The sequence below is a fragment of the Carcharodon carcharias genome, chromosome 15 (assembly GCF_017639515.1).
Source record: "Carcharodon carcharias isolate sCarCar2 chromosome 15, sCarCar2.pri, whole genome shotgun sequence".
NCBI lineage: Eukaryota > Metazoa > Chordata > Chondrichthyes > Lamniformes > Lamnidae > Carcharodon > Carcharodon carcharias.
Window position 1 is genome coordinate 102,528,784 of NC_054481.1, and position 12,948 is coordinate 102,541,731.

Below are 12,948 nucleotides of genomic sequence, written 5' to 3' on the forward strand. Positions count from 1 at the left end.
TTGATGGCTCCCCCATTGCCTTTCTTGGTGACTGCCAAGGGATTCCATGCAGGTAAGAAAATTTGGGAGAGACATACTTAGAATTTGACTGGAATATTATTTTCTTCTATAAGAATGGATGAGTGATTTGACTGAAAAGTTGCCACAGAGACTTTTCTTCCTCCGTTAAGTAAAAACATAACATAACTTTAATAAAAATTCCTGTGACTTAGGACTGAGTGATTTATTGGAATAAAGGAACTAATACACTTATACCTCATACATCACTTTGACTTTCCAGGAAGCAATGGATTGTTTCCTGGAAAACAGAGACCACAAGTACATACTGGAACCAGTCTGTGCCTCCGCACTGTTAAAGAGGAATGGAAGCAAAGAACCCTTGCGCTCCCGGAACACTCCACGCATTGAGTGCGATGTCAAGCTGAAGACAATTCCGTTAAAACTATCACAGGTGAATCACGAACTTCAGAGACTAGGGGGGCATTTAAAGTTGTACTACATTGGCTAAAATATCCATGCGCAAGATGATCTGTTCACCTTCTGTGCTTTGTTACTGCTATTCACAGCTGGAAAGATGGGACAATGTGGTCCTTAAAACTTTTGTCAAAGACACAGTGTAACAAACCGGAACATGTTTGAGACACAGTCTTTGGTTGAAGTGATGGTTGAAGGATCAAAGTTGAAAGAGTAGGAGAAAAGACCAGGTAGCTTAAGAAGTAACAATTAAGAGATGCCAAACATAGCTTTTAAAAGACAGTAGATTGAAGGCAAAAGGGAGGCAGGGGGAGACAGAGTTCCTGAGTTCCACGTTGAAGACTCTGGGAAGGTACGTTTATAAAATTGTGAGATGTGATGCAGATGCAGTGAGGAGGATGCATGTTGGATGGCATGTTTGCAACTCGGGAGGACCAGATAATGAAAATTAAGAGCAAAGTGGGATTAATACTGTTAGATGGAGGCTAAAAAGCATTTAGCATAACGCATCCTCGCTCATGAGCGAGAAAGCACAAATGTATGCCTGCCCATTCATCCTGGCGAGCTAGAGCAGATTTGTACTGGCAGAGCTATGTTTTGTTGGTTAACTAATTTTGTTTGCAGGGTAACAGGTGGTTTGCACATATAGGGAATTGACAGCATGAAGGCTTGCCTGTCCATTCTGCCTGGGACATAACTCTGGGTTGAAAGTGTATTTGGGCCTGTGAGGGTATTTAAAACTCAAGTGGTTGCTAATTTTCTTTTCATTACTGTAAATAGTCGTCTTAAATCCCTTTCCTCTGCCTCTTCCACCTTCATCTACAACAAGTCCAGTGTATTTGCTGCTCCCACTGCAGCCTCCTCTACATTGGGTTACTAAATACAGACTGGGTGACTGCTTTGCAGAACGCCTTCACTCAGTCCACAAGCGTGACCCAGGCCTTCCTGTCACTTGCCATTTCAACATGCCATCTTGCTCTCATGCCCACATGTCCGTCCTTGGCCCCCTGCAATGGTCCAGTGAAGCCCAATGCAAACTGGAGGAACAGCACCTCATCTTCCAATTTAGGCACTTTACAGCTTTCCAGACTTAATATTGAGTTCAACAACTTCAGACCATGAACCCTGTCCTCCATCTTTACCCCTTTTTTAATCCATTTTTTAAATTTAAATTTTATTTATTTATTCATTTTTATTTATTTATTTATTTATATTTTTAAATTTTTAAAATGTATTTTCTCCAGCCCCCTTCCCCCGCTCGGCCATTTATCACTTGTTTCTATGTTGTGCTTTCATAGACCGCTGACCCTTGTTCTGCTATTAACACATTCTGCTATCTTACCTTTATGCCACTATCAGCACCTTCTTTAGTCTTTGACACTGCTATTAACACTCCTCTTGTCTTGTGTCCATGTTATTTTTGTCAATCTCTCCCGAGCTCCCACCTATTCCTGACCTATTTTGCTAAACAGTATAAAATCCATCGCGTTTCTACTTCTCTTTAGCTCTGATGAAGAGTCATACAGACTCAAAATGCTAACTGTTTCTCTCTGCACAGATGCTGCCAGAACAATTTTGGGTTTTTCCAGCATTTTCTGTTTTTATTTCAGATTTCCAGCATCTGCGGTATTTTGCTTTTAACTTAAGTCTGATAATCTATGGAGTTCTTTGTCACTAAGATTGAGATCATCCGCTCAGCTGCCCACCAGGCCAAAGTTCCTGTAAGGACCCCTTATTGCATAACTCTGAACTTGCATATTTCTTTAGTTTCTCTCCTATCTCCCTTCATGCCCTCTTCAAGCTCACCTTGTCCACGAGATCCGTGTCTTCTACTCTATTTCCAATAAACCGTTGACTACCAAACTCCATTCATGGCCTTCATGCCAGCTGATGTTTTTAATGGTTCTCTCCCCTCATATACTATCTCCCCTTCAAATCTGCCTTTATCACCCTCTCATCTGAAGATCAACCTTTGATCTCACCCTGCCCTCTGTCCTTATAAACTACTGCCCATTTCCTGTCCAAGGTCCCAGACCATTTGCCACCTCCCTAGACTGTGCCCACCTTTCCCTGAATGCCATGTTTTAAATGCCTCCAATCAGGCTCCCGACTCTGCTGCAATACTAAAATGCCTCTTATCAAAGCCACAAATGACATCCTATGTGGCTGAAAAGGTAAATGACCCCTTTTCATCTTTCTTGACCTGTCTGCAACCTTTGACAAGGTTGACCAAACAATCCTTCTCCAATGCCTCTCCTCCCTCTTCCAGCTGGGTGGAACTACACCGACCTGGTTCCCATTCTTAACTATCCAGTGGGAGACAAGATCATCTGCAATGGCTTCTTTTTTCACTCCTGCACCATTACCTCTGGCTCCCCTACCATCCACCCCCTCCAAACCAGGGATATTTCCTTCGCTCCCTGCTATTTGTCATCCATATACTGACCCTCGGCGACTTCATCTGAAAACAGTAAGCTTTCTGTTTTGCATATACACTGATAACACCCAGCTCTACTCAACACCACCTTTCTTGACCTCTCCACTGGCTCTAAATTGTCAGAATGCTTGTCTGACATCCAGTACTGGAAGAGCAGAAATTTCCTCCAATGTAACAGCACCATCACTAAGTCCATCGACCTCTACTTGCCTACATTTGCTCGATTTTGCACCTGCCTCAGCTCATCTGTTAAAACTCACAGCCATGCCTTTGTTATCTTGACTCCTCTAATGCACTCCTCACCAACTTTCTCATCTTCCATAAACTTAAACTCATCAAGAACTTTGCTGCCTGTCACTTAACTCGCATCAAGTCCCATTCATCTTCACCTCTGTGCTTGCTGACCTACACTGGCTCTCAGTTAAGCAATTCCTCAGTTTTAAAATTTTCATTCTTGTTTGCAAATCCTTTCAAGGCCTCGCCCCTCCCTATCTCTGTAACATCTTCCAGCCCTATAACTCTTCAAGATATATGTGCTGCTCTAGTTCAGACGTCTTGCACATCCCCAATTTTAATCACTCCGCCATTGGCAGTTGTGCCATCAGTTACCAAGGCCCTAAGCTCCGGAATTCTCTTCACTTCTCTACCTCTCTTTCCTCTTTTAAGAGGCTCATCAAAACCTACATTTTTGACCAAACTTTCGGTCACCTGCCCTAATATCTCGGTGTCAAATTTTGTTTAACAACAGTCATGTGGAGGACTTTGGGATGTTAAAGATGCTGCATAAAAACAAGTTTTATATTCTAAATCCTGGCCATGGTGATAATCTACATTTCAAGTTTTTAAAAAAAAAATTGACAGATGTAGATTGTGAATGGTGTTCCGTTGCCTGTCTTTGCAAACATTTCTTTTGCCTCTTTGGATGTTGATTTTTAGCTGATTACTTATTTTAGTGCCCCTCTCTTTTGTTCCCAGGTACAGTACCAGCAATTGATGACATTCCTGAAAGAAATGGAAAGGAAAGAGCGACAGCTCCAATTAAGAAAATGGAGACCAAAAGTTCCCATTAAATCAAAGTAAATCTCCCTTCTGATTACTATTTCTTTTGACTTCTGTAAGTAAAGTGAATTGACTTATTTCACTGCTTCCACCATTCCACTTCTTATGTGTGATCTTGTTCATCTGGGGAGGAAATATGTTGATTTTCACACCTAGGAGGGCATCAGTGGTGATCTATGCATTAATGCTTGAAAGCATGAGCAAGACTAGTTGGATGCTGCCTCCTTTAAAAGAAAATTAATGCAAAACAAAATATGAGCTGTTCAATTAAATGCATTCTCCGCTTGCAAGCAACACTGTAGGAAATGTACTTGCCTTTTGTAACACCCAAGTGTTTTCAAGGTTGTAATTTACTGTGGAGGTCTGTGCGATTTCAATAGATCGTTGAGCCTTTTTTCTTGCGGCTTATAGAATTCTGTTGTGCCTTGTTACAATTGTTACAATATGCTTCGACATACTGCAATTATTTTGTTCTCAAAACAGCAGTAATGATGTTGAAAACCTACTTAAATATCCCTTTCATTAACATGTAAATTACACCACTTTCAAATCTTTGCCTATCACACAAATGTATAATGAAATTTTAAAAAGTGGTCTGGGTTGTGTGATAAATATAACAATGAGGTGGCAGCGCTCACAGCTATTAAAGTGTAAAGAGCACAGCAACTTTTCTGGCGACTGCACCCATGTAATTAAACATGGAAGTCAGGAGGTTGTTGTTCAAGTTGGTCTCTCCGCCCCACCCCCGACTCCTGCTCCAGACACTTCCCTATTTTTCTTTTATTCATTGTGGGTTTTGCTGGCTAGGCCAGCGTTTATTGCCCATCCCTAGTTCCCCTTGAGAACATGGTGGTGAGCTGCCTCCTTGAACCGCAGCAATCCATGTGGTGTAGGTACACCCATAGTGCTGATAGGAAGGGAGTTCCAGGATTTTGACCTAGTGACAGTGAAGGAACGGTGATATATTTCCAAGTCAGGATGGTGAGTGACTTGGAGGGGAACTTCCGGGTGGTGGTGTTCCCATCTATCTACTGCCCTTGTCCTTCTAGATGGTAGTGGTTGTGGGTTTGGAAGGTGCAGTCTAAGGAGCCTTGATGAGTTCCTGCAGTGCATCTTGTAGATGGTACGCACTGCTGTTACTATGCGTTGGTGATGGAGGGAGTGCATGTTTGTGGATGTGGTGCCAATCAAGCAGGCTGCTTTGTCCTGGATGGTGTCAAGCTTCTTGAGTGTTGTGGGAACTGCACATCCAGGCAAGTGGGGAGTATTCCATCACACTCCTGACTTGTGTCTTGTGGACAGGCTTTGGGGAGACAGGAGGTGAGTTACTCATCGCACGATTCTTAGCCTCTGACCTGCTCTTGTAGCCACACTACTTATGTGGCTAGTGCAGTTCAGTTTCTGGTCAATGGTCACCCCCAGGATGTTGATAGTGGGAGATTCAGTGATGGTAATGCCATTGAACATCATGGGGCGATGGTCGGATTCTCTCTTGTTGGAGATGGTCATTGCCTGACACTTGTGTGGTGTGAATGTTACTTGCCACTTGTCAGGCCAAGCCTATATATTGTCCAGGTCTTGCTGCATTTGAACATGGAATGCTTCCGTATCTGAGGAGTCACGAATGGTGCTGAACATTGTGCAATCATCAGTGAACATCCCCACTTCTGACCTTATGATGGAAGAAAGGTCATTGATGAAGCAGCTGAAGATGGTTGGGCCGAGGACATTACCCTGAGGAACTCCTGCAGTGTTGTCCTGGAGCTGAGATGACTGACCTCCAACAACCACAACCACCGTCCTTTGTGCTAGGTATGACTCCAACCAGCGGAGAGTTTTCCCCCAATTCCCATTGACTCCAGTTTTGCTAAGGCTCCTTGATGCTGCGCTCTGTCAAAAGCTGCCTTGATGTCAAGAGCAGTTACTCTTACCTCACCTCGCGAGTTCAGCTCTTTTGTCCATGTTTGAACGAAGGCTGTAATGAGTTCAGGAGCTGAGTGGCTTTGGCGGAATCCAAACTGAGCTTCAGTGAGCAGGATACTGCTAAACAAGTACCGCTTGATAGCACTGTTGATGACCCCCCCCAAATTACTTTACTGATGATGGACAGTGGACTGATGGGACAGTAATTGGCCGGGTTGGATTTGCCCTGCTTTTGGTGTACAAGACATAGTTGGGCAATTTCCCACATAGCCAGGTAGATGCCAGTGTTGTAGCTGCACTGGAACAGCTTGGCTTAGGGCACGGCAAGCCCTGGAGCACAAGTCTTCAGTACTATTGCCAGAATATTCCAGTAGTTTTCCAGGAGACTCAACATTGAAACATGTGACTGGGTGTGAATTTGCTGTACTTATGCAATAGATAACTAGTAAAATCGCCAGAAAAGGTTAGGGCTTGCCCATTTCAGCATTAGTAATGTTTTAGCTGCCAAACAACCTCTCTGCCACTGAAAATTAACTTTTACAGGTGGAGATTTTGAAATATTTTCTTATTTATTACTTTTTTTTCCTGTTTTTCTTTCTTCTCTCTTCAGTCCATCTTTCTTGCCCTCTCTTTATTTCAGTTTCTATACATGACTAAGCATTGGATAAACTATTTTAGCTGATACTTCCTAGTTTAGACCCCGTGCCTTAGTAAGGATTCTGCAGGCTAGTTGTGGAGATACACAGTTGCCTGATCTATTCACGCATATTCCAGGTCCCCTGTAGATTGCAGCAAAATAGCTCATTGAAAGTCTGTGGGCAAGTGTAGTGTAATGAACTGACGGCACCATTCATTTGCCGCAAACCACAAAATCTGGGTCATTCGACTCCTTCATTGTAAAAATACAAATTACAAACATTATTGTATCTTACAAGTCTTCTACGATAGCTCAGTGAATAAAAACACATTGCTGCAGTACTGAGCCATATAGACTCAATGGTACAAGTTTCAGTAGCTAGTCTGTGCTGAGTTAATTGACCTCAGCTGACAGCAGTCTAAGTATTTAAAATTGGCCTTTGTTGCCTTAGACTTCCAGTGGGGGTGAATCACTCAGGGTTTGTGTTCCTGACTGGTATCTATCGATTACTGCAGTGTGTGGATGCCTGGATTGGGCTTAAAAAGTACTCATACTGGACAGCTAATGGTGCCCATGGGACTGTACTCCAGTGTGAGTTTTGCATCTTGGGGGAAAAAAGAAAAATAGTTAACAATAATTGGAGGATTGCAAGTGGTAAGTAGTCACTTATGGAAATTTTTCTGCATTCCAGTTTTTATTAATTGAATCCCATTTTGGCAGCTGTTTCCAGCACAATAGCCTTGAGTGATGTAAGACATGAAGTACACTTGGCGTGTCTGATGCCAGCTGGCTAGTAGTTGACCTCTGAACGTACCACACATTCCCTGCAGCACTTCTGAATAGATCTCATTGCCCTGTGCTACTCAGAATAGCCACTTGCGTCGAATTGACTGTTTAATCCCACTGAAGGATTCAGCTTTTACAATCCAATCTATTCTATCTCGAGTCTGCATGTTCTTGCTATCATTTCTTTTCTATAGAAATTCGTATAGCCACAATTATAGTGAAAATTGTCTCTGCTGTATTACCACTGTTAAGAGGGTGTAACTATAGCATGATATGTTTACACAGGCAGTTTGTGTTATAAATGTGGTCATAGTAATTTAAAGCATAAAATAACAGTGTGTATGGCTTTTCATCTGTCCATTCTGGCACGCTTTCCTCTCTAACCCTGCATTATCTGAGAGCTACACTTGGCCGTGACTCCAAGGAAGGGGTATAATTTTGCTTTGGGGAGTAGTGTAAAACTGGTGATATCAGATCAACCATACATCTCAATTGATTAACATTTCTGTTGAAGATCTGATAATATCCGTTTTACACTATTGTCCAAAGTCAAAATTCCACTCCTTATATAGCTTGTCACAGGAGATCAACTATTTATTTATATGAATGCATAAGTAGAATTCATTCTGTTGGATTTCTTAATAAAGGATCTGGATAATGTTGGAAAATTCTATTCTATACATTCTTTTTTCCTTATAAATAGTTCACGTGAGTGGTGGAATTTTGCCTTGAATGCAAATCTTGCTGAGATCCGTGAGCAGAGGAGACGATTAAACTGGATGTTTGTATTGCAACGAGCAAGAGACGCTGTAATTTATACAGAGAAATACCATCATAAGTTGAAAGGAAGCCTGAATTCGTTTGAAGATGAGGTGATAGAATCTTAACTGGGAATTACTCATTTATTCACTAATTTTAACAACTCCAATATTTTAGGAATTTGAGTATTGTTGAAAAGAGAGACATGTGTAGGCTTTTCATCTTACACTCATCAGGACACTTGCAAGAATACCAATATTAGGGGGAAAACAAAAATTTATACAGTATGTGAAAAGAATGCTGCCATGGGAACCCCTCTAGGCACAGACCTTGTAAACATCTTTGTTGGGTTCCATGAGAAATGTGTTTTCAATGAAATGACATCGAACCTCTCGTCCCTCATATATTTCCATTATATGGATGATACGTTTGCAAAAGAAATTTAAATCTGAAGCTGCACGAAACAATTTCCTTACATATCTTAATGGGCTCCACCCTGCACTCAAATTCACCTTTGAAATGGAGCAGTCAAATGAACTCCCCTTCCTTGATGTACCAGTTGAGAAATCTGCCAGGGGATTCTCTGCCACAGTCTACCACAAGCCTACCTTCACCAGTCAATATATGCATTGGGATTCATAAGGTTCCACATGCTATGAGATTGAGCTCATTGGCAACCTTGTAAATAGGGCCCGAGCCATTTGCTCACCATGCACGCTTGATGCTGAAATAGGGTGCATCAAAAGCATCCTACAGGATAATGGCTACCCTGATCAGATCATTTCACGCTGTATATCATGCAAGCTCATGAGCAGGCCTAAGGCAATCACTTTCGACCTTGAAAAAGTGCCCAGTCTACCTCAGATTACCCTGGAAGGGCAAGGCATCTCAAAAATTTGGACAACAGGTGAAGCTAGCTGTTTCACGCTGCTATGTAGTAGCAACATGAGTGGTATTCGTCGCTAACAGCCGTCAAGCCAAAAAGATGTTCTGCCTATCACACAAGTGAGTAATGTGGTATATGAATTTCAGTGCCAGTGTGATGCTAGGTATGTAGGCCTGATGTCCCAAAGACTGGTGAATCATACCAAATAGCATGTCCCAGCTACTGTTGATAATGGGCAGGGTACAGACCGTACCCAACCAGCAGTGCTTGCAAAACTCAAAACACAGTGTCCAATATATGATGTGATTCTGCAATTGGACAACATTTGTTAAATAATCTTCAATGTGCTAAGAGTTGTGCTGACAACCAATTTAAGATTGTCAGTCAGGCTCGCAGTGTGGCACATTTGCATATATTAATACACAGGGCCCTGTTCTTTGCAGACAGAAAGAATATGTACATACATTGCACCTGTTTCAGCTAAACAAAATAAGTGACAGCCATTCGCTGACTCATTCCTCAGGGCAATGCCTTGACCAATCTGGGTCAAGCTGCCTGGTTTAAGTTTCAAACAATGCTTGGCAGTTAATTGTCAGCCACCATCACTGGTGCATTCTCCATGGCAACACCATTTGCCAACCAATCAACACTCTCTTCACACCAGTATAAATTGTTGTTTACCCCTTATACTGGTATTCTTGCGAATGTCCTGATGAGTGCAAGACGAAAAGCTTAGACATGTCTCTTTTTTCAGCGACACTCAAGTTCTGTACTACCAAACGACTATTTCAGGGACAGCAGTTAATGTATGGGTGTGTACACGGGGGAATCCTTAGAGCTCCTATTGGTTTGTTTGGAGGGGAGATGGGGGCTATTATGTCAAGCAGAGTGCTTGCTCTGAGGGTGGTGGTAGAGACTAGTTTGTGCTTCCATTAGGAATGTGGGTTTGTTTAGTGTGTAAAAAAGAGATATTGGGGCACTTGGCCAGCACATTTACAATGAATGTTGGGGAGGTCTATCATTCTTATGGACTGAATAGTGGGGAATCATGTTGGTGTGTTCAAAGAAATGGAGGAAGAGCAATCTGCTTGTTACCAGCAGTGACATGCTGACATATTTCTGTTGAGTGCTGCTGAAGGAATAGTGGGAATGTCCTGTTTTTGCATATGGCATTGCTGGTGAGAGATCCTTGTCGATGTGCTTTGCTGGATCTTTGTCTTTTAAAAACTATAAATTGAATTGCTAGGATTTTTTGCTTTGCTATTCTTGACCATGTCAAATTGATGAAACACTTCATTTTGTATTTGGCAATAAAGTAAGAATAATCCAGGGGAGCATTAGAGAAATCATACTTGCCCTATCCCTCACAAGTGCCTTGACTAATGTAATTTGGTATTGTGCTATTTTTAATTAACAGGAGTTGGAGCGAATTGAGGATGAACAGACCTTTGAAGAGTTGAAAATCCTGCGAGAGATTGTATATGAACGGTTCAAGAAGCAAGATACGCTGGCAGAGGTCAGGATTTGGGAGTAAAGATCCTCCTTTATGCATAATAAGCCAATATGTAATAAGAAGAGAAGTAACTCCATCCATCCATGACTAAATTGTGGACACTCAGTTGGAAATGGTTCCACGATGGTACACTTAGAATGAAAATCAAAATCATGTTATTGAGTGATAGACTCAATAGTCCAATACCTGAACCATGGAAGTTCCCAGCATTCCGGAGCACTGTTGATAATTGACTAGCCAGCCTGCTTCACTAATGCATCCTGGAGGGTCAGGTCTGCCTTAGTCGCTTCCCAGTCTGCCTGAGATAGCCCTGCCCCAGTAGGCCAAGCAACAGGAAGGTCACCAATGGTGGTAAGCAGTGCAGTTTTATCTAGTGATACTGAGTAGTGCTTCTGCTCCCTTTCAGGTTCACTGAACCTAGGCTTTTTCAATATGTGCCTAAACCCTCTGGACATAGATAAGTGATTTTGCTCCTGTGAGTAGAAATTGCGCAATCTATGTCAGGTAGTCGCATACAATAAAGTTAGATTTCTCAGTATCTTGTTCTGCAGTCTGTTAATCCTGCTGATGGCTTCTCTAGATAAAATGGGTATCCCAGTGCTGCCACTGAAATTCCAGCAAAAGGTGAGAAGAATGCCTGCTTAGAGGCTGGGAACAGAGAGGCAAAAAATTGTATTGGCCCAGGCCTCTCTATACTGAGCAACTGGTTGGAGCAGCATTGCTGAAACTTGGGAGCAGGTTATCTGGCTACTGTCTTAACTATATGAGGCTCGATATGTATACAAAAACAGAATTACCTGGAAAAACTCAGCAGGTCTGGCAGCATCGGCGGAGAAGAAAAGAGTTGACTGCTGAAGGGTCATGAGGACTCGAAACATCAACTCTTCTTCTCCGCCGATGCTGCCAGACCTGCTGAGTTTTTCCAGGTAATTCTGTTTTTGTTTTGGGTTTCCAGCATCCGCAGTTTTTTGTTTTTATCTCATTGATATGTATACTCTTGTGTTTCTCTGGTCTTCCATTCATGGATGACCATGGAATGTTGCCAAAGTTGACATTCGGTGCTTTTTTTCCTTGCTGTCCAGGAAGTGAAAGAAGGAGAATGCATATAGCAAGTGAAATAAACTGTTAAAACTAGAACATATAATTTTAATAGAAGTACTAGACCTAGAGATGACAATGCCAGGCCTTTACATGAAAGCTACTGGGAATAGCAGATTTGCAATCAGGAGCACAGCATATGGGGAGTTGTAGTGCAGGCCCATTTTACCACGGTGCAGTATGTTGAAGCATTTCTTAGAGTGGCTGGTGAGTGGGACACTGCTTGCAATTATGGCATGTAAATAAAAAAAGTTGTCTTCCATACCAGTTATGTAACTTCAGCGTTTTAGGGCTACTTTAAGTTCATACAGGAAATCTTTTTGGAAATCACTAGAGGTTTAAACATGCCTTTTTTTTTTAATCATTCTGGCAGAGCCTGCGTGAGCCGCAATCAGAACCTTTGGGTTCATCCTCACGCTCAGAATCTATTCCTGGAAATCGCAGTGGCATGATCCAGTACCTGCACTCTTGGTTCCCTGGATGGGGTGGCTGGTATGGCTACTCCCAGAATCCTCAGCAGATGGAACAGAGTGTAACTGTAGAGGGCCTCACAGCTGAAGAGCAGCAACGATGGAATTCAGAAGAGGAGCTAGGTATGATGAGACTTCTGTTTGTGCAGTTCTTTAAAAATGGGCACCTGAGTGACTGAAAATGTAGTTTGAGTTGACCTTGCTTTCTGTTGGAACCTTGTATTTTTGTGAAAATTTATTTCAGAAACAATAAAGTAATATCGCACTTAAAAATCTAACTAGTGCACCTGCCTGGCGATGGTATCTGTATCTCAATTCACAGTTACATTTTCAGCATTGGTGCTTCCTGCCATGAGTGACTAAGGAACTTTTGATCAGATTGAATCCAGTCAATTAATGTAAATTTCACAAAGCTTATAGTCTTCAGGATCCTCTGTAAGCTCCTGACTTCTGATCCTGAAGGTGGATTTCTTTACTGTACCACTCCAGACAGGAAGGAAAGCAGTTGGGTGATTTTCAGTCAACAACCAGCACCTGTGATCTAGAATATTTACATCTGTTTCCTGGTTCATGCCCTATGTTTTCTGAAACACATTTGAAATATTGTTCTATTCTCTAACGTTCAATAATTAAGCAAATCCAGAAATCCCAACATCTGGAAGAATGAAGACTATTGAACTGACCTCAAAGGCTGCTAATAATTCTATCAGACTTTGCTCAGTCTGATGCGCAAAGACATCAGACTTTGAATACAAATTAGGGGTAGGCCATTCGGCCCCTTGAACAATCATGGCTGATCTGAACTCCACTTTCCTGCATTCCTCCTATATCCTTTGACTGTAGTTCTGTAATTCTGTATTTTTGTAATATTCCTTGTGAGTACTCAGCCTTGTGCTGATTCCCAAA

At 42.1% G+C, this 12,948-nt stretch overlaps 1 protein-coding gene across 2 annotated transcripts in view; it reads left to right on the top strand.

Moving 5' to 3' along the window:
• Window positions 1–12,948, top strand: part of vps13d (vacuolar protein sorting 13 homolog D) — a 281,437-nt gene that overhangs the window by 23,303 nt on the left and 245,186 nt on the right. For both annotated transcript variants that reach the window (XR_005945250.1, XM_041205688.1), the window contains exons 7-11: window positions 281–451; window positions 3,887–3,987; window positions 8,020–8,188; window positions 10,379–10,477; window positions 11,946–12,165. Coding sequence is in view for 1 of the 2 variants with exons in the window: in XM_041205688.1 (XP_041061622.1) it covers window positions 281–451; window positions 3,887–3,987; window positions 8,020–8,188; window positions 10,379–10,477; window positions 11,946–12,165 (760 nt within the window). In the remaining variant the exon portion in view is untranslated. The remainder of the gene's footprint in view (window positions 1–280; window positions 452–3,886; window positions 3,988–8,019; window positions 8,189–10,378; window positions 10,478–11,945; window positions 12,166–12,948) is intronic.